Source organism: Hipposideros armiger, unplaced genomic scaffold, assembly GCF_001890085.2.
Source record: "Hipposideros armiger isolate ML-2016 unplaced genomic scaffold, ASM189008v1 scaffold_192, whole genome shotgun sequence".
In the NCBI taxonomy this organism is placed as follows: Eukaryota; Metazoa; Chordata; class Mammalia; order Chiroptera; family Hipposideridae; genus Hipposideros; species Hipposideros armiger.
The window spans coordinates 1,058,628-1,085,064 of NW_017731542.1; the positions used below are offsets into that span (position 1 = coordinate 1,058,628).

Consider the following 26,437-nt stretch of genomic DNA (forward strand, 5'->3'; position numbering starts at 1 on the left):
GAGAGAGAGAGAGAGAGAGAGAGAGAGAGAGAGAGAGAGAAACAGTTGGTAATCTTTCTTTTTAATCTCTACATCTCTTATTTCCCTTTCTTGCCTTAACCTGAACTGGCAATGACCTTTTTAGCACAATGCTGAATAGAATTGGTAAAAGTTAAATTTTTTCTCTTGTTTCTGATTTAAAAGGGAAGGCTTCTAACATTTCTTCATTAAGTGTGAAAGGCGCTGCAGGCTGATGACATTGTTTTAAGACGTGGAATAATGTGATCAGGGTTCTTTTCAGAAGACATTTGTAGTGACAGGAGGATGGGTTGGCGCAGAGCTATCCAGGAGTCATATTCCGGGAATCACTGTTACCTGTGCTCAAGCTGTGAGGCCTTCGGTGTCTCATGCCTAGAACACACTCATAGCTCTGAGCCTCACCGCTGTAATAAAGCATTGCGTTTGCACTCGCTTGATTCACCGAGTTGGACAAATTTTAATATACCGCAAACTCACATGGGTCTGCCTAAGGATAATATCGAAAACTGTGGTTATTGTGATTCACTGTGGGCCCCACATATGCTCCATTACACAGAAAATAACCACCAAAGTCGCCGACTGAACTTTTGACTCTCTTGCAAGTCATTTCGGTAAATACAACCAATAAGATACTGGCACAAAGCAAAGTCATTTTTAAGATTACCCAATAAGCTTCAGGAAAATGAAAATTTTCCACAGAAAGTTATCTCCCAGAAGCTCAGTCAAAGGACCACGTCATTTCCGTAGTTTGATGTTTGCATATTAAGAAAAGGAGCGAGCAATTACTCAGCAAATATTTTATAAGTAGATACCCATTAATATGAAGCTATTCAGTCTCAAACCTTGAATCATAGTATATCCAATGGCAGACTTTTTTCTGCAGGTGTTATCTAGGTGAGGCAACAGCCATTTTTCTCCTCTTCTAGGTCCCTCACACACTCCATTTTGTTTTTCTATGTAGGTACCAGTTTTGTAGTCACCAATTACACCTTACAAATAATAAGATGAGAGTTTCAAACTCACTTTTAAAAAATTCCTAAGATCTTATAAATTGCTACATTAATAACTATGTATTTCATGAAATGTTGGCTCTTGACCCACTGTTAGTTAATATATATTTCTAAAAATGAACATGCCTAATTCTGTAACTACAGGGCCCAAACGAATAGTATTTACCATATCAATGCAGTCTAATGGCAGTTCTCCTGACATTTCTCCTATGTGAAAATGAAATCATGTGCAAAATGATTTCTACACTAGCAGAATAATTAAGACAGAAGACAGAATTTGATTTGGTAGGAACGGAAGCAGATATCATCTCTGTTCTCAGGGTAGGGGTAGGGGGTACTATTATTTACTTCACCATGATTTCTAGTGGGCATGATCTTTCCATGCTCTCTTTTTAAAAATAATGTTTTTTAATGTCCTAGCTGTACAGTAACACATCCCACTAAAAGCGACGACAATGCTACATGGCTTTTTGTTTCTGTTGGAAGCACGGCCATCTCTGTTTTGAATATGGTTCCAGAGAATGGGCTTTTATCTGAGAATTACCTCTCTCGTTATATGGATATTATAATGGCATTTCTTTTCACTGACTTTGGCCCTTTCATGAAACCTTGCCTTTGTCTACACTAGCCAAATGAAAACTATACCTAAATAAACTGTGTGAGGCTGCTAGTTTCCAGCGCCGATTAATGGAGCTGGGAGAATCAATTAGAAAACATCACGGTAAGATTTTATGATCTTACAAACCACAGGGATGTTGTTCCCATTATTTTTCTATAAAATATTGATTATTTTAATTCCTAACAAAATGTTTTAATGAACAGAAGCATGTCCTACAAGAAAACAAAAAAATACATAACCAACCAAAGTCTACACATTATTTTTCAAAGAAAATATGAAGAGAACACTATTTGAATCCTGTCAACACAGTCTAATGACCTTTTTCTTTATTTGAAAATGGATTATTTTAAATAAAAGTTACTCTAGCTGCTCGAGAGAATTTACACAAGGAAAATGCTACACTCCAACAACAAATAAAATGAAATGTCAACTCATTCCCCCACGTCCACAAGATTCTCCTGCATTGTGTAAGCACAATGTTTTCAGTAGCTGAAACCCATTAGCCACTCTAGGCAGAAACCACTTCATTCATGAAGCACGCAGTATCTAGAGTGTTTAATGCAATATGAGATTCTACCAAAGAGTTATTATTTTCACCGATTTCAGAATATCCGTCTTACCAAATCCTCCTAGGAGATTTCATAGTTTTTTTCTTATTGGTTTTTAGTACACAAATGTCTACTCCTCAAAGGGGCTGTCATCCCCTCACTTAGAGACCCTCTGATGGTGTGTTGTAACTGCCTGATGCCTCCCGCTCAGCTATCCTTCCTCACAGGTAGGAGTTATGCTTCAGCCGTATCTACTGACCCTTTTTTTTTTCTTTTTTGCTTTTTCTAGGCATCAGGGCATCTCTTGATGATAGTGACAGTGACAAAGGATTGGGAAGACTCACAGGTTAATGTCCACAATTTAAATCTCTGCCCTCATAATCTCTGAATCTATGAAAAGTCTCCCAGAACTCCATCCCAATCCCTCCCTTTGTCATATGATCTCAAAACATCAAAACTTCCCATTCCTTTCTCTTTCTTTCAGCTGCTTGCATCTCCAAGAATCTTGTTTTGAAGCTCCAGTTAATCACATACCCTATTTCTTTTTTACCAAAAACACATAAAGTAGGGACAAATTTAAGAGCAGGCATGACTAGACAGTAAACCTCCTAAAATGTTCACTTCCCACCTGTATTATGTAATTCGGTAACCTCTCTAGTTAACACAATCCTTGTCCATCCTGATCCATTCCACCCATCAGAATCCAAGCCAAAATCAATCTGGAAAAACAGAAAATGCTAAAAACTGTCTTGAAGACATCAATAAAAGGCTTGCATGATATGAAAACATGGACTTTATTTTTCCTCTACTTTCTCACTACTTTTTTTTAAAATGACAAACATTTTGAACTTTATTAAGTTCAAAAGGAATACTATGGAATTTTAACCTTCATTTCAGTGTTTTCCTGTATATCATCACTTTCAGATCATCAGCTCATTTAATTATGAATAATATTTCTAAGTCATTTAATCTAAAACTATCATTTCTTATTAGGCACTTATCCTTCAAGAAAACATTCTAGGGGACTAATATTTCAGTTAATTGGGTATCCATGAAATAACTGATTAGATTAGATCTTTTCCAACTGACTTGGAACTAAAAAGAATTCATATTTAGTATAACTTCAGTTTCCATTCTCAGACAGATGCAGCCACCATGAGCAGTTTTTGCACACAAATTGTTCATGAGATGACACTATGATTGTGAACCTACAACTCAAAATACTTTTAGGCATCTTGGAAAGGCTATCTTTGCCTTGAAATGTTTGAGGCAAGAGTTGGTTGTTTTTTTTGTTTTGTTTTGTTTTTTACTAATGTCCTTTGATCAGTGAAATTAAAATATACTATTTTAGATACTAAATTAACTAGGCTTTCTATGATAACATCTATTCCTTACAACAAATCAGTACACAACAAACAGTGAAAGTATCTTAGTGACTCATGACTTAAAGCTAGATAAAAACAATGGAAAAAAACTTCAAAGACAGAAAATATACGCGCTAAATGGAGGCCATGAAGAGGGGCATATTTCTATTTTTACCAAAAGGAATGAATATCTATGAGAACATTTTAACTATAAGTACTGAAATAAATATTTATAATAAATGGAAGAAAGAACTGTGGCATGCATTTTTAACTGAAGCGTCTGCTAATTTAAAATAGTTAAAAATTACTATTTGCAAATCCACAGCTATGCTTGTACACATACAAATACAAAATTTGCTTTTTATGTGCTCTCAATTAAAACCAGCAGGAAATTCATCAGGATCTATTGTGATCAGTTACTTTTGGGTGCTGGCAAAGCACAACAACATAGCTACAACAGAAAGTGTATTAGTATTATCTACATGGAAGTGGGGATAGCAAAGGGAAAGGTGCTCATTTATTTCAGAGAGAAAACAAATTAGTAAAAGCAGGGCCCTTCAAATATCCCAAGCAATTAGAAACCTACACATCAGCATCATCAGAGATCTCTAATACATAATCCAGTAAAATCAAGCAGTAATAGGCACTGAAGAACACTTCTAGACAATTATTATAATTTTAATGAAAAGTTACAAAACATATTTTTCACACTAAAAATCTAAGCTAATGTCATACATTAGTGCATTCATATTATGAGAAGATAGGACACATTCTTTCATTGTGTGATGAAGATATATTCAAGAGGTTTAGAACTGATATACCATAAAGATATACGGATAATTGAAACATTTCCTATACATTCATGCATTCACACACACACACACACACACACACACACACACACACACACTCATTTTATCAATTGTTTATTTCCGATGGGTTCAGAGAAAAGAAAACTCTTCCTTTTATGCATGAGGAAATGTTGAGTGATTGATGAGGCCCATAGGCAAGATTATCTTATTTTCTCTTTCATTATAACATATCATCTATGTTTATAAGAGAGTCTACTAGTTTCTCCATCACACCATGCAGACAAGTTAAAGCATAGGTTTCGGAACTCGCTCTGTTGCAATGTGGTCTATTAGTACAGCTTAATATTGCTATTTTAAATTCATATTTCATTATTCATCTTTCAGTCATAAAACTATTTAATTCCCTCTAGAGCTTACATGCAGTGGCAATAAGCCAAATTATTAAAGCAAATTCAAATATCAAGAAATAAATAGAAAATAATAAAATAAACTAAAAAACCAAAACAAAACAGAATGAGACATTCTTTTGCTTATTCTTCTTCAGGTTGCAACTAGGTCTACTTCAATATGGAAAGCCAGCTCCATTGTGATTCCCAGTAGGTAACAATTCAAAATAAACTGGGTAGATTCTAGGGTGAAGTGTCATTACTATTCAAAGAGTTAAAGCATGTTAAATGTATTTGGATACACTGCCGATGTTATTTGGGAGGAAAATGAAGGGGAAAGGCTTCAATCAATATCTACAAAGTCAAGATAAGCATCCTAGAGAGACAACCCTGGTTGCCTTTACACAGGCTGTTTACATCCAGGAAAAGTACATTCCCTACTTTCAAGGGGAGAAATGAATCAACCATCTAAAAGGCCTAAGGTTACTGATAAGCAAAAATAAAATGTCAACTGAAAATTATTGGGAAAATATAACAATTTTTAAGCGTACACGCACTTTAAAATTTCAGATTATTTTAATTCTTATGAATTATAAAACTTGTTTTTATTCTTTAGAATTATAAAAACTTTAAAATAATTTTCAAATTATTCAGATAACCATTCATTAATCAAAATACACACACACACACACACACACACACACACACACACACACACACACACTCTCTCTCTCTCTACTTCTGTGAATGGAAATTGATGGCTTTGTCCAACCCATGGGCCAAAAGTCACTCTGAATATATTTATCCATTAAAACAGGAAGGAATGAATCACTAAATTTCAAAGCAGTCTTGTGCCTTCGACTCATATTACTGGTTCAAGTTATAATTCACAAGTAGATTTCATTTAAATACATGATGTCAACCAAATGGCATTAAAATGCTACACACATATGATTGTCAATGGTTTGCCTACTATAGTTTCTTACTGTAATAAACACAATGAGATTGTCCTTCACGTGGTTCCCACAGTTTCTTTTTTATCTATGTAAATGACAGGATATTTCCATACCTGACACTTTCACAGGTAAACTCATAGTTCAATGGTTCCAAAGGCCCCTGCGAAGTACACAGCAGGAACGTGAGCCCAAGGAGAGCCCAGCAGAGAGACACTGACGCATATTACGCGCAACGAACGCAGTCCCTCCACTATGAGGAGGCACGTGGAATGTAACTCGCTGAGAATATTAATTATAGAAATAATAGCACATTGGCTCTAATTTATTAATAAAGGAAAAGCAAACCAACCTCCAACTTCAGTGCTTATTATGAGTAACTAATTATTGGTCACACACCCCACAGCTGATAACAAAACATTTTTTAATCCTTCATTCCAGCGTCACTATCCTAACCACTTAAAAGCCAAACTAAAGTTAACTAACATTTTAATGTGGACTTGGCCAAATGCATGATACATGAAATAGATTAAATCTTATTTATGGGAAATAAAACTGCTTTTGGGTGACTTACTGTATTTCCCCATGTATAAGATGCACTTTTTTTTTTTAAATTTGGGGTCTAAACACTGGGTGTGTCTTATACAGTGGTCGTAGATTTCAAATGACATAGATGGAACTGAGCACGAGGCAATATATGAAGACAGTGATTTGTCATCAGACACAGGTGAGGACAAGCTAATGGTTGGGAATTTTGACAGTGATGAGGAGTTGTATGAATTTTATGATGAATAAAACTTGAGTTCAATAACTTTATGTAATACATTATTTTTTTCAAATTTCAGGCCCCAAAATTAAGGTGCGTCTTAAACATGGGAGCATCTTATACATGGGGAAATACGGTACTTTCACTTTCAAGTTGCTGCTACATTTGTGATGATCACCCCTACTGACCACACGTGACCTATGAAATTCCCAATCTGTTCATCCCATCCTCAGTATACCCCACAAAGATTGAATTTTTGTAATAATTACTATTCAAGAGCAAGAAAGATCTTAAAGATTTTCTATTATTATCATTGCAACTAGAAAAAAGGAGGAGTTGTCTCCTAAAGTTTTCTTCCCCCTATCCATAATATTTACCAATCTCATCTTTCATATTGTACTTTTGGCCAAAGGAGGCTCAAAATGGCTGCTCCCCTAGTGACAACGATGTGGTTTCCCCATAATATGTAAAGGAAATGGTTTCTTTAAGACCACCAATGTTCAGTTTTAGACAAAACTAAGTGGATAATTCCTTTTTTTTTGCAAACATATCTGAAGATGTTCAATATTTGCTTATACATACGTACTAAGTATTAGCTTTAGGAAAATCTAACAGGTGAAGATCCAAGTTCTTAAACAGACATAGGTAACTAGACACTGGGTGCAATTTCCATTAACTAAAAGTTTCCGCACTTTGTATAATGATTCATTGCAGAGGTACATAAATAGAGAATTTCTATACTCATCCAAAATGAAAAAATGTATCAAGTATCAGTTTAGTCACACATTTTATGTAATATAAACATGACATAAGGAACGTATGCATTTCTGCTATAAATTAAATGCTGAGAAAATGTTACTTACCAATATGATTTCCACGATCCTCATTTTTGTAACGAACGATGTAGAAAATTGATGGCTATGTCTTTTATACATTATTTCAGTTAAACACTAACTTAAAACAGTACAAAATGTTTCATTGGGGGGAAAATAGACCTTTCCATTGGGGTCAGCCAGTCGGCTGAAAGCATCCTTCCATATTTTACTAAGGTGCCTGTGCTCTTCTCTATGAAACACACACACGTAAACCTGGATATCTATCGATGATATTTAACAGGAAATTTTCAAACATAAACTATTCCACCATAATGTTCGTGGTAAGTCTTGGCCGGGTTACTAAGCAAACGATCGGACATACCTGTGCTCCAACCTTTGAAATCCAATGACATCAGCAACAAGGTGACTTACCGGCCCAAAAGAATTACTGTCAAAGCTGTGCCCATGGTGATCGCCTTCAACCCAGATGTGGCCACGGGGTACTTTGACATAGCGGTTCTTGTGTCCCATGGTTCTAGAAAGAAATGGTGTAGCCAATGAGATAAGAACAGAAAAGAGATCAAGTAGCTTGGCACACGAAATTAGAAAGGGCATAAATGCTGTTACTAGGATACAACAGGTTATTACAGGCTAAACAAGGCTACACCCTAACTACATTTTTAGGTAGGATGTGGTCAGGATTCTATAAAGCTATCCACACTATTTTTTTGTTTTTGTTGTTCTCTGTAGGCAGAAATGCTGAGTTCCAATAAAATGCATTAGCACCAAATATCGTGTTTGACCACTTAATTCACAGTATCCTTAAATGTGCTTGTTTTAAATGAAATTCAGTAAGTTCTAACAAAATACAAGATCTATTTTTTTTCCCCCTTAACATTTGCTTTTAAGTCAATATTCAACTCTTGGTCCACTGCGATCTTCATTTTTTAGTCAAAGAAACTTCTCAAACCACCTGACATCACTTTTCACAACCTCTTAATAATCTAAAATTCAGGATAATAAGAAAGAAAAATCCTGGATGATCTCATTAAACATAAACTATCAATGTCAGTCGAAAATTTTTGCTCAGCACTATTTGATTTCATAAATTATTCTTGAAAAAAAGAAAAGTTTTAATAATTTTGTAGACTATCTGAAGATCAGTGATCAATGATACACACGTAGTGGAACATTCTGTCTTAAGCCTGGCGAGGAAATGGAATCAGGAAAAGCTCTCTCACCCCTGATGGTGGCAAAGTAAAATGATACACAACGTTTGTCCTTTTTTGCCAGGTGGGCCTTTCTTTTTTTTTCATATTTATTAATAGGCTAAAATGTTCATGCTTTGGACCTAGTTATTCAACTGGTAGAAATCCATTCCAAAGACATAATCAGAAATGTGAACAAATATTTATTATCAGGGGTGTTTCAACACAGGCCTTTGAGAACAAAAAGAAATCATATTCCTAAATATCCAACAGCATAGAACTGATTAAATAAATTATGATACAGCCAGTTAAGTAAAACGGACAGAATTATAATAAAACATTATTTCCAATTCTATGATAATAAATGCTTTAGGAGGCAGAGACTGTTTTTTTCTTCTTCTTGTATTCCCCAAAGCCTTTGGGAAAATACATGACCTAAAGAAGCTCCTCAATGAATGTTGGTTGAAAGGTTGAATGAATGAATGTATGAATGTCGCCCCCAAGTCTCTAGAGTCAAGCCCGGAAGCTGAGCTTTGCACAGTGTTCTTTGAGCGGCAGCCCTTGTCAGACCCTTTTTGTCAGTGAGCAAGTTGTATGTGTGCAGAAGAACGCATAAAAAAAATGAAAACTACACATATATTGATGCTATCAAAATGGAAGCTATTCATTCTCTGGAACGGTTTTTCATTTTCAAGACAATTTCAGTGTCGAATTACTTTGCTGTAGATCAGTAAATCATTCATGCAAGGAAGTGACGCTGTGGCCGTTGGAAGCCAACAGCAAGTTAATGGCTGCTGTTTATTTTTAATTACTAGTGGGAAGAAGAGTTTCAGCTTTTCCAAGACAAGCAAAAACAAGTTGAACACATCTTACCATCACATACTCTGTAACATAAATGTCCTCCAATTAAAATCAGGCAGTTAGTTCTTGACATCATTACTGCTTTTACCATGAAATTGCTTCTAAGAACTAATATCCCACATCAAGTATTAATGACAAAGAGAAGACCCTTTCTTTTACTTAATTTTTGGCAAGGCATACTCCTAATAAGTCCAAACATGGCCTTATTAAACGGGCTATTTTGGATAAATACTTAGAAAACAATTACCCACTTTGTTTCTTCAAATAATCATTCAAGCAGAATTATGAAATAAAGCCAGCATAAAAGATTAAAGTTGGCCGTTAGATTAAACAAAAAAAATGGCAAGGTTGCTATAGAGCTTCGTCTCTGCAATCAGCCTATTTGGGCTTTTGTGTCTGACTTAACACTTCCTTTTCAGTTTATGTAAGCCCTTCGGCAAGTTGATGAAACTCGCAATGTCGGTTTCCTCATTTGTAGAATGGGGCAAATAGTACCTAATGCAAAAAGTTGTTCTATGGATGAAGGGGTATGTGTTAAACACTCGGTAAATGATTCTCTTACTTTTGAGGCTGTTTTAAGGAAAGCACTCAATACAGCTCTGATGTATAGTAAGAACCCGGTGAGCGGTAGTCATTATTGCTACTGCCCACCTTTTCCACTCTTTTCTTTCATTTTATCATTCAGAATGTGATCGGCATCCACTATCTTTCAGCATCAATCTCTTAAAATTACCTGAGCTATGCTTCAATAATTACTTTGGCCCACAGTTGTGCTGTGGCTGCAGACTATTTTTAATGGTACAATGAATCTTTTTTTTTTTTCTTTTATTCTTACGCCCTTCTGGGACACTCTAAAACTTATGTGTGAAAGCACTATCTGTGCATATTTAAATATGCAGAGTAGTAGGTAAAAGCACAGTCTACTTTCTTTGGGTTTTCACTTACTAATCACTTACATATTTGAATGTTGCAATGCGAGTAGACAGTGGTTTACCTAGAAACTAGACAGGCATGGAAGAACTCTTTGAGCTGTAGAACCCTGGTAAAACTCATGCCATATACACAGTCCATATTCTATTTCTCAGGTTTCAATATAACTTAAAAACATAATAATAACCCAACGTAGCTTTAAAAATATAATGATAAAATATTGAGCTGGTTCCTTTTAGAACTGCCGAAAAAATATAATACTTCTAATAGAATTCCTCTAGAGAAGGAATTTTAAATAGCTCTGTGCTCCTGAATTCACATTAAAGAAAGACAAGATAATCTTTCAGGTGATTTAACAGTTAAGTGGGGTGTCAGCCTACGAGGTTGTATATATCTGCAGCTTGCAAATACTTTTGGTTTTGAAAGTCAAAAATGAGTTCTGTATGGTGCTCTAACTACCTGTTTATAAAAAGGCATTTTTAGTACTAGCTTTACCAAGACAAGTTGCCTAAGTCTTATAAATGGAATGAAGAATGATTGTCTACAATTTGATTTGACCTTGAAAACAATGATTATTTTTAAGTCTCTGAATCTTTTGAGTGTCATCAGTTGAATAAAAAATTGTCAAACTAATCCTTGATGCAACAAAAAGGAATGAATTCATATTCAAAGTATTACACACATACACACACCTAACTTAGGTCATAGTATTAATAATTCACGATTCATTAGAATACTTTATTTCTTTATTATTCAAGCCATTCCACTGATATTTCTCACTGTCCAAAGTAGTGGCTGCCCTGAGGATATTTACTGCTCTCTGGATTCTAAGCCTCTGGGTTTTCATTGTCATGAAGTCACCAGCAGTCCAGGGTTCAGATCTCAGGAAGATCAGAAATTGGAACTAGATCTCTTTTATCATCACCTATAGAATGGACTAGAAAAAAGCAATCTACCATCAGGATAGGAAAATGAGAAGGACACTTGCCTATCTAGAATTGGCCTCTGGAAGAGAAAAAAAATCTCCTTTGAGAATCCACATCCTGCTCTCAGGTCAGATGGGAGTTCAAGTTCACGCTACTTGTGTGATCTGGGAAAGCTAAGCGTTAACTTTAATCGGCCCCAGGAATCTGCCAGAAGGAAATATAAGACTCTTCAGGAATAACATGTCAGTTCAGAGTTTTCAGGTTTTCTATACATAAGTCCCAGCCAATAGGAACTCGGAATCCAAAAGAACAGAACTCACAGAGAAAGAGCCAGTATTAATGAGTCAGGACAAACAATAGACAGAAGGATTACACCCTGAAGACTTCAGATACTGATTTATCAAACATAGAATATAAATTGTATATATTTAAATATTTTTAAAATTAAAAATATGAGAAAGAGCACTATCCTATTTTTAAAGAATAGACATTTAAGAAGAACCAAACAGTACTTCTAAAATTTAAAATACATGATTAAATATGTGGACAAAAAAGCAGATTAGGATAAGCTAAAGAAATGAGAATTAAACTGGAATATATACCTAAAAAATTCCTTAGAATTTAGCACAGAGAGGTAAAGAAATGAAAAATCTAAGAAATGTTAAAGAGACATCAAGAACATTACTAGAAAATGTAACAGTATAATCAGAGTCCCAAAGGAAGGGAATAAAAACAAACAAAGAAGAGGCCATATTTGAAGAGATAATGGTAGAGAATTTTTCAGAATTGACAAGAACATGAATTCACAGACTCTTTAATGAAATTGCAAAACACTAAACACCCCCTACTCCCACTCCCCCCAAAAACAATGTTTGAGAAGCTACCAGAGGAAAAAAGGTAGATTATCTTAAAAGGAGTAACAGCTAAATTGACAGCAGCATTTCCTTGCTTGGGTATAATTTACATAAACTATAATATAATTTAGCCATCTTAAGTATGTTATTCAATGAATTTCAAATATCTATACAATCACATAATCACTAGATCAAAACACATGAATGACCCCAAGTTTCCTTGTGCCTCTGCAGGCAAATTTGCTCTCCTCTCCATCCTTGGCTGCAGGTAACCAGGGCTGACTTGCTCTCTGTCACTAGTTTTGCCTTTTCTAGACTTTCATGGAGATGGGATCATTCACTATGTATTTTGTTTTTATTTTTTATTTCTCACTTCTTTCACTTAGTCTCTAATGCCTGAGATCAAGGCATGTTGTTTTATGTATTATTAACTTGTTCCCATTTTTTCCTTAATAGTTTAGTTATATTGCTACAATACAATTAGTTTCTCAAGCAACAATTCATAGGCCTTTGGGTTGTTTCTATTTTGGGGCTATTGTCAATAAAGTAGCTATGAGCATTTGAGTTTAAGTATTTGTGTGGACACCTGTGCTCATGTCTCTCCGGTATATGTAAGTGCGATGGCTGGGTCGTGTAAATGAATGTTTCACCTAATGATAAACCGTCTGGCTAATTCCCAAAGCAACTGTACCAGCCATGTATGGGTTTCAGGTTTTCCGCATCTCAGCAACGCTTGATAACTATCATTCTTTTAAATTTCAGCCATTTTAGGGGCAGACAGTGATTTTAATGTGCATTTCCCTAATAACTAATGTTTTTGAGTACTTGTTTGTCATATGCTTTCTTCTTTGGTGAACTATGAAAGTTTTTAAAAATTCAATTAGGTGGCTTTTTTTTATTGAGTTGTTTGACCTCTTTATATAGTCTGGATACAACTCTTATCATATATAGGTTTTTGCAAATAGCCTCTCCAAATCTTTAGCATATTTTTTTTCTTTTTCTTCACTATTTTCTTCTTCAAAGAAATTGAGTTTCCAAAGAATAGGTCATACAGCACAGCTTTTCATTTGAAAAAAGTGAAATGTCATTTTCTAAATAGATTGTAGACCGTTGCTAGGCAATCAGAGCAACTCTATTTAGTTCATTTAAATTAAAAGTTAGATTTATGCATCTTCACAATAAAGTTGCAGAATTAATTTTATAAATTTAATGTGAATGTTCTTAGTACAGCTAAGAATTTTTTTAGTGATGAATATTCCCAATGTATTTTTTTTCTAAATTTGGATTATAGGAGCATAAATGTAACAATTTCCTGAATATAGAGGATGTTTTCTCCTGTTTAACATACGTCTTGAAAATATCTATGGCTGACCATGGAAATCACTTCAATTGTAGCAAGAATCTGAGAAAGATGCCTACATTTACCAAACAGTAGGTTCCATCCGTGCGAGAGCAGGCCGTGTGTATAACCATACTTAGGCTGCGCTCATCAACCCAGCAGTGGGTGGTAGTTTATGTTGTGTTATCCATGTGTTATAGTTTACGAGGAGAAGCTTATGAACTCGGTGACAGTAGCAACTCCGCTTTTATTTTCTCGGTATAAACACCAATTGATGTACAACTATGTGAAACAGATTAAACTGTGTGAATGAGGGTACCGAAAAGAATAGGATGTTGTCCCTTCCACCAAGATTATAACTCACACCATGATTCAAAACACAAGCAACAAAAGTTGTCCGTAAAATATACATGATAGTCTAACCTACCATAAACCACCATAGGCAAAATTTAACCAGTTGAAAGCATCGGCAAGAAAATAATTGACTAATGGCAGAATACATAAATGAATAAGTGTCAAATTTCGCTAACTGCATACATGTCCAAAGGTATTATTATATTTTAGGCTGGAATAGTCAGGAAAGTCATTATGAATAGCTGAATCAAGATATGAGGAACAGATAAAAACTGATAGGTAAAGAAGACAGTATGGAATTCAAATCGCATTCCTTTATAGAAGGAAAGATATCTTTTTTCTTAGTGCAGTATTTCCTTGCAATATACAATCATAAATTCAGGCAAATATTTTGTAAGTCACTTTCTAATGAAGACTTTCAGTCATTATAATTGTACAGAAAAATTAAATATGTTTAAATTATTTCATCCTAATAACATTAGTATTGATTTTTGTCTTCTTACTTTCTTTCAGTTTTTAGTGTTGCTTTGAAGGCTTTCCTCAATCCTGGTTTATGAATGTAGCTTCCATGTTCCTTTGTTATTTAAAAGACTTTTTTTTTTTTTTTATGAATCGCAAAAGTATGTACCTTTTCCTTGGCTTAAATTTGGTGGTCCAGGGAATTGTATTAAGCAAAGACTCTATTAAATGGTAGTTTCAGTAGGATACTTTTTAATAATCACTTCTGTTTAAGTTACGATACTGAAATATCTTCATAATTAGATGTCCAAAAAGTTTGGTATTCACAGATAAAAAGGCACACACGAGGCAAACTTCACCTTTACCCTCTAAAGGTATTTCAGCTGGGCTTGAGAATTAAATGGACATAAAACATTTAAACCAGAGAAAAGTATAGCAGGTCCTCAAATAATGCTGTTTCATTCACATTGTTTCATTGTAACATTGATGAGATACTGCAGGAACTTAATCCTCATTTATATCAATTAGCCTATTAAAATTGACTTTGTAATACATTGTTTTGTTTCATGTTTTAGAATCTAAGATGTTTAATGGAACTTACTGTATACACATTCATGTAAATTTTACGTGACATGAGAGACTTCATAAGAAAGGAAGACCCCCAAAAATGGCACAACCTATATGTTTTTACAGTAGGTTGAACAAAGGGAAGCAATTATGGAAAAATAACTGAATTATGGGGGAAAACTAGAGGAAGACAATGATTTTAGAATTTCTGTTTGTATAGAATATTATCTGTCTCAACTTCTTGTCCTGGATAAGAATGTTACTTAGCTTCTAGTACAGAGAGAATGCTTTTCACATGAGAATTTCATCTGCTTTTAAGAAAAACAAAGAAACAGCATTTGCTGTTTATCTAGTCCCTTTAAGACAAAAAGATCCTTGTGCCAGGGGGCATATTTTGTGGTGGTTTATTGGCCCCCACAAGGGCAAAAGCAAAGAAACAAAAGAAAACAAAAACTACACAAAACTCAACAACAACAAAAACACACACCCAAATAACGAGAATAATAATAATAAAAAGGTTCTCAACTTCCCAAGGAATTGCTCCCCATCTGTGATTAAAACTAAGACAGAAAGATGTAAGGGTGAGGCACCTGCCGATGCTCTGAGGCTGCTTTCGTCCTTCCTGACATATAATTCACAAGACACTCTCCAGCTGCAAAACCAATGCTTTCTTCTGGGTTCATTATAATGAAAGAACTTAGGCACCATTCTACACGGCCATTACAATGAAACTTGTGATCCTCTTATGAGTGGAAAGCTCTGGAAACCCATCGCCTTTGTCCTCGTATTTCCAAGTTGATGTTTTAATGTTTCTAAGCCCCTTTTTAGGCCTTCCAGGGCCCAAAGACAGCTCGTTCATCACGGCCTATGAGCTGACTGGTTTGCTTTCTTTTCTTATTTTGCTTTTTATGGTGGCCTGTAACTTCATTTTTTGAGAATTTGTTTCTCTGTTAATTCTACTCATTATCACCTGAAATGGTTATGAAACTATTCAATCTTCAAAGTGTAGCATGATGCAGTGTCTTTTGAACATAACTTTTTCATGTAGTATTTTTAATTGCTTCTTTTAAAGTTTTAATTACCTGCCAATCACTTTTCTATATACAACTACATCACAAGAACCAATTGGAATGTGGTTGCATTTGCATTGAGATCCTTTTTTTATACGTCCAATATTGCAAAATAGCTGTGCTACCTCATCAAAGTCAGCAGGGGGTAGTTTAATCATCAATCATTTTTCCAACCAAATATTCCTCAATATGTCTTTAACAGTTTCATTCAAACACATAGTAATATAGAGAGAGAATAGAATGACTTCTGCGAAGAGTTGCCATATTAGATTACACATTTGACAACTGCCGATCATTCTTCAGAAAATATAAATATGAATCAAATAGGTTTTATAAAGTACCAAAGGAAGGAGCTTGGTAATTCAAGCCCAAACTGCTTCAGCCTTCATGAACCTGTATCATAAACCCAGAGTATAATGTCTAGACCAGCTGCATTCATGCATAAACGGGTAATTGCTTGAAAGTCAGAAGAGACTTTTTGCGTCCCTCTACACAGGGCTCTTACATGGTGGCAGGGCCCAACCTAGGAATTCTCTGGGCTACAAAGCATGAGTGAGGTTCTGGATGAGACTGCTTTCATGCCATAAGGCTTGGCTGGGAACATAAAGTTTTCTAAAGCTTCCTAGAATATTTTGCTTCATGCTTGCCTTTGAGTATTTTCTATCCATGGCCTAAGTCTCAAATAACAAGAGGGCAATTCTCTCAGATTCCAAGAAACGTGGCCTTGAGTGTAAGGCTGGCTTTTCCATTATGGGAGAGAACAGTCAGGTGATGTTCAGTTCAGATAGGAAGAACAGGAAATCACTTTTAATGAGATTTTATTAAACCTCTGATGTCACCCAGAATAACATTAAACAGCGTAAAATTGACTTCTATATCACTGAGTTTGGGTGGTGAACATCTGACCTGTAAGAAATTGGATTCAAATAGATAAAGTGAATCTTAAAAAAAAAAAATGTAATTCCTCATATTCTTGTGAAGACATAAATTGAAGAGTCAGTCCTCCAGACACATCGCCTTGATCTTCTGCCATGTAGGCCGATTGCTGTCCTCTTAAAGTAAAATTTAAGTGATATAAATCACCTTGTGAAACCAGATAGAAAACCACAGCTAAAAGGAAAAAAAAATCAGGATTCACTTTCCTGTATTCCCGGAGTCCAATGACCACGTCCTTCCCTGATGGCTCCCACACTGGTCCTAGCCACCAGCGTCTCCTTCCCGAACCCCTCCTTCACCCCCGCCCTGGCTTTCACGTCCCTCCTCTTCTCTGTCTTCAGTCACTCCTCACACAAGTCCGATCATGTCATACTCCTGTACTGTTGAAAAATCCCCATCACACTTAGAATACCATCCAAATTTCTCACTGTGACCTACGCGCGCTCACATCCAGGATTCCCAGCTTTGGCACTGTGGAAATTTGGAGCCAGGTCACTCTTAGTCGTGAGGGTCCATCCTGTGCACTTTGTAGAGGATCCCCAGCTCCCACCCACTAGATCCCAGCAGGATCCCCTTCACAGCGTGACAATCAAAAATGTCGCCAGGAATTGCCAAATGTCTCCTGTGGGGCCAAGTCACCTCCTCCAGGAATCACTGCCCTACAGGACCTGGCCCCTCTCTACACATCCAGCCTCATGTCCTCGCACAGAGTCCACCCCTCGCTCTCCCCACGCCCAGCTTCCTCAAGGCCACATACCTGCACTCTTGACTCCACCCTTTTCTGCACTTGCTGTTCTCTGCGTGGAACGGTCTCCCTCCGGGATCACTTTCTAACCTAATTTGTATTCCAGGTTCCTGTTTATCTAAATTAGCTCCTCCTGTCACCCTCTATCCATTAGCATACTCTTCTTCATAACACTTATCCGCTCGCTGGCTTTACAGTCTACTTGATTTTTGTCTATCTCCCCTGCTTGACGGTAAATTCCACGAAGCAGAGACTTCAACTCTTTCATTCAACACTGTCTGCCGAATTCCTAAAACAGGGCCTGTCTGTCTGTATTTCCGATGGGTGCTCCATAAATATATATCAACTAAATGGATGAACGAGTATGAATTCTCATAGCAGTCCTCTTTACAATACCATCAACAGTTGGAGGGTGCTGTTTCTCTCATTTTGATAATCACATCATACAACATCTGAAATTGACAAGGATTTTAGATACATCTTCAGGCAACACAGTCCTTTTACAGATTTAAGAAATCTGAGGCCTGGAGAGTTTAAAGAGTTTGTAAATAGTGATGGGTTTAGTCTGTATTAATTGACCTTTCAAAACCAAAATGATGGAAACCAAATTTCAGGGCTTCTTTTTATAGTTCTCCTTGTGGGCATTCTACTCACATTGATGGAAGCTTCATTTACAAACTAAATTGTTAGAAAACTGTGAATTGAACGTGGGCATTGGTATTGAGTATAAGATAAGTGCTTAAGAAGCCTATTGGTTGCCATCTTGGTAAGTGAAAACCATTTTGTCTTAGTTTTTCTATAGTAAATTCACTTAATAACATAGATAATAAGAGGAATCATTAAAAGAAAATTGTTAGCTTATAGTTTATAGAAATAATTCCTTATTATAAACTAAAATAACTCAAAATATAGAAAGTGTAGAGTTAGATATTTGGTGTGAGCATTATGTGAATGGATTCATTTTATGGCCGTTACAGACTGCCTTGCCTCAAAGGACTATAGGGGGACTAAGTGTTACTGACACATACAGTATGTGGATACACTGCCGCTGATTGTAATCTATAACATGGTTAGTGAGACACAGTTCTAGCAATTTAACTCAATTCACATTTATTAAAATGAGCATCTAAAATGTACATTTTGGAGGGGTCAGGAGGATTGAAAAGTTAAGTATGAAAATGGCTCTAAACTCAAGGACCTTACAATCCAGTACAGGAGATGAAGTATGTACTCAGAAACTACAATGCAAAACAGAATGGGATGAATTCTAGATCTGAGATATAATGATGATAACCTACTATTATCATTAGGACTTATGGTGGACCATGTAGTGAGCTAAATGCCAGTAATTCAGGCGTTACCAAACAAAGAAAATAGTGAAGGGTTGAGCCCAGGTACACAAAAGCCTGTATTCTTTACTCTTTGATACTCCTGTAAGAAAATGATTTTTTACACTTTATTTTGACATTCAATATTATTTTATATTAATTTCAGGTGTACAGCATGGTGGTTAGACATTTGTATAATTTATGCAGTGATCCTCCTGGCTAGTCTAGTACCCACCTGGCACTATACATAGTTATTACCATATTACTAATTGTATTCCCTATGCTTTACTTTACATCCCTGTGACTATTTTGTAACTACTCATTTGTGCTTCTTAATCCTTTCACCTTGAAAAAGATTAATTCTGGCTGGGCTGATCCTGACCTGGGAAATTAGAAATATAAATTGGAATATAAATATTGTCATGAGTGGTACAAACTGTGACAAAACGTATGTAGATGATAAAGTACATCAAGGGTTCATGTTAGGACAACCCTGAATTCTTTGCTTTGGCTGGACTGTAGTTTAATGGACGCCAGCAAATGTAGGCTGTAGGTTGGGGATGGGCTGACTGTGGACAAAATTAAATAGCAATCTGAGAAGCATATGCTCTACTTGGTGGGCAATAGGGCACATTCGAAGGGTAGTGATAAAAAAAAGTGACATAATTACCCTCATAGGAAGAGCAGCCTGGGGCAAAACGGACTCAGCTGAATGGTCGGTCCCCTGCCAGTGGAAGCCATCCCTCCAGACACATGCAGTGCAACTAATCTCCTCTAGGGGGACCCTCGCGCTCTACGCACACCAAGCGCCCACTACTACAGGGACAATATTTCAGCAAACGTGGTGTGTGGCCACTTTGTTTTGGGGTGAGACCTAATTGCATTCAACCCACTGTTTTGGGTTTGGAATAGAAGGATCCCAGGAGAGCGAGCCATTTAAGACTCAGCTGTACAGCTCTAGCACGTCTTGGGTTAAAAGGCAAAAGCGAGTCTAAGTGTGCATTCCCTCTGGACCACCAGAACCACATAATGAACATAATCTCTGTATCTTCTGATTAGATAGCTATCTCATTCTAATAAAAGCAACCCTGTTTCGCCCTTATCAAAAATCACCCCACTCAGATAGTAAGTGCTTGTAATTATATTCTCTTCAGAATTACAAAACACTGCTCTGATTAGACGAACTAGGCTTAGGATGGAAATCTCTCCATTTATCTAAGCCCCACTTTGTTATTTACCGTCTCAGCTGTGTTTCATATTTAGTGACATGACTCGTAGTTGTTGCTGTAGTTGCGTATCTATTTCTAACAACTTTCCCTCCTACAAGGACCAGCTTGACTACAATAGCCCAAGAAACACAAAGTTTTTGGAGCTCATCACTCCCAAATCTGTCTTTTGCATGAGTCCCTTGTCATATGGATTCTGTCCCCAGCACAATAATGTATTAATCTTTAGGTCATGGTCAAGTCTGTGATTGCTCTGTAGATTTATTTTGGAAAGAATACCAGGATTAGAAAAGTTCATTTCTTATCCTTATAATTATCTTTTTAAAAACTATCCTATAGCGTCTTCCTCATGAAAGAAAAAAAAGAAAGTAAAGGATGAATGCATTCATCATTTTCTCAAAAATTTTAATTGCAATGTATTTTTTTTCCTGGGTAGTTTCAACCGACATTTAGAGGAACACATAGACAGTCTTGGAGAGTCTGAACAAAACTGCAAAGCAGATTATATCTAAAACTGAAAAATGAATCATAGCTAGTAAAAAGACCAGCAAAAGGCATTTCAGGCAAAAGGAAAGCATGTTCAAAGGCAGAAAATGAGAGATCATAAAGTGCTTCATTTGTTAATATTAGAAGAATGCTGAGTTCTGTAGTTGCCTAAAGTTGGTGTGATGGTATATATGATACCATATTTCAAAGACATTAGAAATTTTCTTATCCAACACAGTCCAGGTTGATAATTGTCAGCTTATTTTTTTTTAAATTTGTAAGGCCTGGGATTATACCAAAGAACCATACATTCATTTCTTAATTTTATCATTGTATTATAAAACATACAGTGCACAATCAATTCATCAGTCTTTTTAGATCAAAAGCCATTCCCTTTGGGTATAAATCCATGGGTTAAAGTTCTGAGAGTCTTTTCGAAACCATACTTATGCAACACTGTTTATAATTCCCAGTTTTAGTTTCTTTACACTGGAGTGAAAACTTAAAGATATTTGTGACAAAATCTGAATACAGAATCCTTCTAGACTTTTACAAATCTTTCCCAGGCTTTCACAGTTGTCTCACCACATTTGACAGAAATTTAAGAGAAAACTCATTATAAGTTAGTTTTTCAAAACATTTGACTGGTTTTCTTCCTCCTGTGTCCTCAATTTGTATAATATGTAGTTAAATTAGATGTGTACAGTAATAGGCACCACTAGCACAAATATGTTTGGGAACAACCACAACTGATTTTTTCAGGCAGACGTTTTAGCTGGCGGGAGCAAAAGCACATAGTATGACTAGAGGGTAACCCTCGGGCTGTAAGCATTCTGGACCACGGACCTCAGAAGGCAGAGACAGCTTGAGCGAATCCAGCTGGTCCAAGTGATGGGTTCACTAAGAGAGCCTCTGTTTAACTCAGTGTGGCTGGATCGCAAGCCAGGAGATGCAACACCATGAACGCGGAGGTCAGAGAGAAGAGCCGGCAGAGCACGAGGAGCTCAGCTCCAAACCTGGGAAGCTGATCTGGAAAGGCAGCCTGAGCCGCCTGGGAACAGGGACTCGGAGCTTGTTAGCCTGGGTTTCTATGCTGTCCCTCCACTTACTAGCTGTGACCTGGGGCAAGTTACTTCACCCTTAGTTAGTGATTCAGTTCCAGATAGATGGATGACAGATAGATAGATAGATAGATAGATAGATAGATAGATAGATAGATGATAGATAGATAGAGCCAAAAAATGTATACACATTTTAAAAAGGAAAAACCTGTATTAAAATGGTAATACTCAACATATACCAATAACGAAAGATGAATACAAGTCATGTGGATACGTTTTTGGGCACTTCCAGGACATGTGTGCCTAGAACAGAGCCTGGCCGAAACAGGCACTCAATTACCGTGAGCTATGTTATTGTATTACACCAAAAGTGATGACTGATCGTTTCTTGATTTGCTGTCCCAGACTGTAATTATGACTTAATATATGTAAAGTCCTTTGAATGATGCCTGGCATGTAATACAACTTTCATTGTAATCTGTTGTTGCTGTTATGAGCCATTTAAAGGTTTTAAAAGAGCGATGAGATTTGCGTTTCAAAAGGAACCAGGCCAACAGCGAGAGGGAGGGGCTGGGAGTGGCACGGGGGCCAAGCCTGAAAGCGGGCGAGTGCCCAGAAGGCCACAGGTCTGGGCTGAGACACTCCCAGGTGGACAGGCAGAGGACAGTAGGAGTCAGGACTTACACACGTGGCAGAACTGGCAGTGCCCGCCACTGGACTGGATGTGGCCTGTGAGAGAGAGGGAGGCGTGGATGACATTTATCATGATGTTTTTTCCTATGCAGCTACACTCAAATATTACACGTCTTTTGGTTTCTTGGTAAACTCTAGAAAGTAGTAAGTAAAAAAGTTAAAGCAGATGTTTCTAAGAAATACACAAAATCAGCTACAAAAGGAGAACAAAAAGCCTTAAGTATATACACAAGATCTCTACATCCGGCAACCTCAGTGTCCAGAATAAACGAACTTCTTTCTTATGAAGCCATCAAACTTCCCTTCCCCTTCAATCCTACTTACAGTTTTGAATCACTAAACCATGCAGGTGTTCTGTGAAGATCCAGGCATGAGAAGTCATATGGAATAATTCTTTGAACATCTTTCCTCTAATATGAACTTGCTGGGTTACTGATTTAGTGTTCGCTCTACTGAGAAAACTGTACAACAAAGTAGAGGAGTAAAATCATTACGCTCCCTCTGTTGAAAAGCGAAAGTCTTTGAGGCGATTTCAGATATTTCTATGTATAATCTTCCCTGAAATTGGGCAAATATCAATACTTAAAATGTATTTCAAGTTTCCAAAAACCACTCGGAGGGAGAAAAGGTGCCCTATTGCTAAAGAACTGTCAACACGCCCCCTTTATTGTGTAAAAGACAAAAAATAATATTTGGCTAAATAAATAGGTAGCTAGGTAACTACAGAAGCCCTGTTTTCAGCAACCTCTGCTGAGAGGCCTTTTCATGTGTATTTGGATCCTTTTGAGTTTTAGAGGGTTTAGACACCAATGTTACAGAACAAAGCGGTGTGTGTGGAGTAGCAAAATAACAGTGAAATTTAAATTCTCAGTTCACTTAATTTAATGAAAATGTACTGAGTACCTTGGAGGTGCTGTGCACTGGGATACAGATGTGAAATAAAACAGATACGGTCCATCTTTTCAAGGAACTTCTAATCTAATGGGAAAGATGGATATTAATCAGATAACCACTGAAGAATGTACCACAGCTATGCTAAGGATTATGCCAGAAAGGTGTCTGAAAGCCACATATACTTGGACTAGTGGAGCCTGAGCTTGTTGAGTGCGTGAAGCGGACTCTGTAGAGAAGGAAAGGGACATTTCAGGCAGACTGGGAGCTACGCGAAGGTCCCCCGTCCAGAGCAAATCTAGGATGTTGGAGAAACGGAAAGAAAGTCGGAGGGGCAGAGAGAGTGGGCGGGTGTCAGGAAAGGAGAAGGCAGAGTGAGCAGGGACCAGCCTGCGCTGGGCTTTGCGGAGGGGGGGGGGGGGGGGTTAAGAGCAGCCCAGCGTCTCTGTTTATTCAGCTGGTTAGGTGCCTAAATAAGTCGTGTAGTTGAGGTAGGCGAAGTAAGTACACACCCAGTCACAGGAAAAATGAGCTCCTTTTACACAGAAATTCAGTTACCGGTGGCCCTAAATGAAGCGAGCACCTTATGAGACAGGGCTACGCAGCATAACAAGGACTCATGTCATGGGGTCCATAACATTCACCTACAGGTGGTTCGCAAGAGCTCTGAAGCACCGACAGCCGAGGACAGCGCTGCGGGATGACAATCCGCCTGCTGCCCGGGAATCACAGGCCAGCCTGTGGTGAGGCCATATTTTGAAGAAAAGAGTCTTCCTTTTTCTGTTTGAGCCTTTTTTGTGAACTTTCTTTCAAACGCTTCTCTCGGGGCCCAACATGAGCTGTCCCCACCTCCAGGCCCTCTGAGGGCGCCTCGATCCTGCTGCAGCCTCTCCAACGAGAGCATCCGGCTGCAGCCAGCCCGCCATCCCCCCTTCTCCACCCTCTACCTGGGCTCATGAGTTCCACCTACTGTTCCCACCATCCCATAAACTACCTACATTCTTCAAGGAAACAGAAGGGTGCAGTCGTACCTCATGGTTTCAGAGAAGAAGGCTTACATTTAAGAAAAGCAGCAGAGTTAAAAAAAGAAAACAGAGTGATACCATTAAATCTATTAAATCAATGGGAGAGCCAAAGATGAAGAGTGTGAGTACTTTCAAGTACCAGAACCTCAGTGAAGCCTCAGGTTTAGAGTCTGGACAGATGAGTTCATTCTAGTATGAGCCACCCAGGCATGAAAACAGAGCGACGGAACCATGCGAGCTGGAATTGCAATGAAGCATGAAGTATCGGGGTGCATGTCAAAACAAGCGTGACTACAACAGAGCACTCAGCAGGGCCGTAGTGATCAAAATAAAATAAGGGGAGCGAAGCGCTAATGTGCCCGAACCACTGCGGTGAGGAGAGTCTGGTCTCTGCCCTATGGGCAGTCCGCAGGCTGGAAAGTAACTTCGTGAGAGGTGCATTTTCATCAGTTATGACAATGAAGTTTGTGTTCAGCTCCTAGGAGGACACGCAGTACACCAGTAGGGGGCTATTCACTAATATAAATGTTGAAAAGTTTGATGTAGGATGACGACCTTGTGAAAGGAAAGTAAGTAGTATCCAAGGAACTTTCAAACTTTGATCATAGATTCATCATGGAGTTGAAAGCGGGGCATCAGAGCCGACTCCCCCATTTGAAGTCTGTGAGACAAGGAGACTGCCGTATCAAGTAGGAAACTGGGTCATATTTGGGGAAATGCACTGAGCTTCGTCTATGGCATTGGAGTTTCAGGTGATGAGCGGTTTCATCGCGTGGGGAGGTCCCATCAACAGATGGGGTTCAGGGGTAGGACTTGAGAGTCTGCTCTTCTCACTCATGCTTTTTGGCTGATGATGCAGAATTCTGGTAGTTGGGACACATAATCATTGGGGAAGATGTTTTTTTCATTCTGGCCAAGTCTTTGTTTTAATATTCTGCTGCATGTTCATGGTCATGAGGTTTAATATAGTATGAGGTACCTGATGGGAGGACCCCAGGATGTGTGAAAACAAATATATTTAGAACATTATAATTTACTCTTAAATACATATGAAGTATACATGTGTGTTTACAAATGTACATAATCATATATATGTAAACACATAAATGTGTCTATGTATGTATATATATATGTTTATATACAAATGCATGTACATGTGTATATACAGAGGGGGGCCAAAAAAACCATGCACATTGTGAGAAAGAGAAAAACTTTATGAAAATTATGCTGATGGTCACCACTTGGAGCATCTCTTGTAACTGCAGAAGTCAAACGTGACTTGTATTCATCTTTTGATATCGGTATATATTGAATATTACAATTTTAATACAGTTCTTTCCTTTCTTAAAATGTGTATGCATTTTTGGCATCCTCTGTATATATTTACACGGACACACATAACATATATAAAATATACAGATTCGTGTGTGCACACATTTTTCTTCCCACAGAGATCTTGATAGTGGAAATTTTCAGAATCAAGCAATAGAGGAGACCCGAACATTTATTCAAGACACCATCCAAATAAACTCAATAATTCCACATATATATATATATATATATATATATATTAACGTATTTTAAATGCTTTTTACTATTTAAGACAAGTCTACATTTGAGTGATTAGAAATTAAAATTAGAATATATACACTGCCACAGAAAAGGAAATTACTCAAACAAGAAATGAATGTTTTTTCACCATTTACCTAAGCTATCATGTATGGTAAGAAGTTTAAATCTAAAAGACAGAAGTCATAAAAATGCATACATTCAAATTTAGTTTTAAAAGTAAAATTAAAAATGCATTACAAAATGTAAATCAAAAGGCATTAATTAATGCTAACATTTCCTTTCCCTCCAACGGTTTTTTAAGCACTCAGCAAACTTGATTTTAGCAGCCATGCTCTAATTTCAATTACGTGGGAATTATTCTATCTTCATGGACATGAAAACAGGATAAAGAATAAATGACTTGTCCCTGTTCAAAAAGTATATCAGAAACTATAAATAGATTCCCACATAAATTGCTAAATACTCCTAATAAACCGAGTTGCTAAAACACGCTGAGAGGAGGGTTTTGAAAAATCATCTGGAGGTCACGTATTGAATGTATGCCACCGAACAGAAAGAACTGCGTATGTTTTTACTTCCCTATCTTGACAACAGTATTCCTACTCTCTGATCTGG

General features: G+C 37.1%; 1 protein-coding gene across 1 annotated transcript in view; it reads right to left on the minus strand.

The window, feature by feature from the left end:
• IMMP2L (inner mitochondrial membrane peptidase subunit 2) overlaps positions 1-26,437 on the minus strand; it is a 772,705-nt gene that overhangs the window by 157,629 nt on the left and 588,639 nt on the right. The window contains exon 5 of the mRNA XM_019653032.1: positions 7,724-7,826. Coding sequence (XP_019508577.1) covers positions 7,724-7,826 — 103 coding nt within the window. The remainder of the gene's footprint in view (positions 1-7,723; positions 7,827-26,437) is intronic.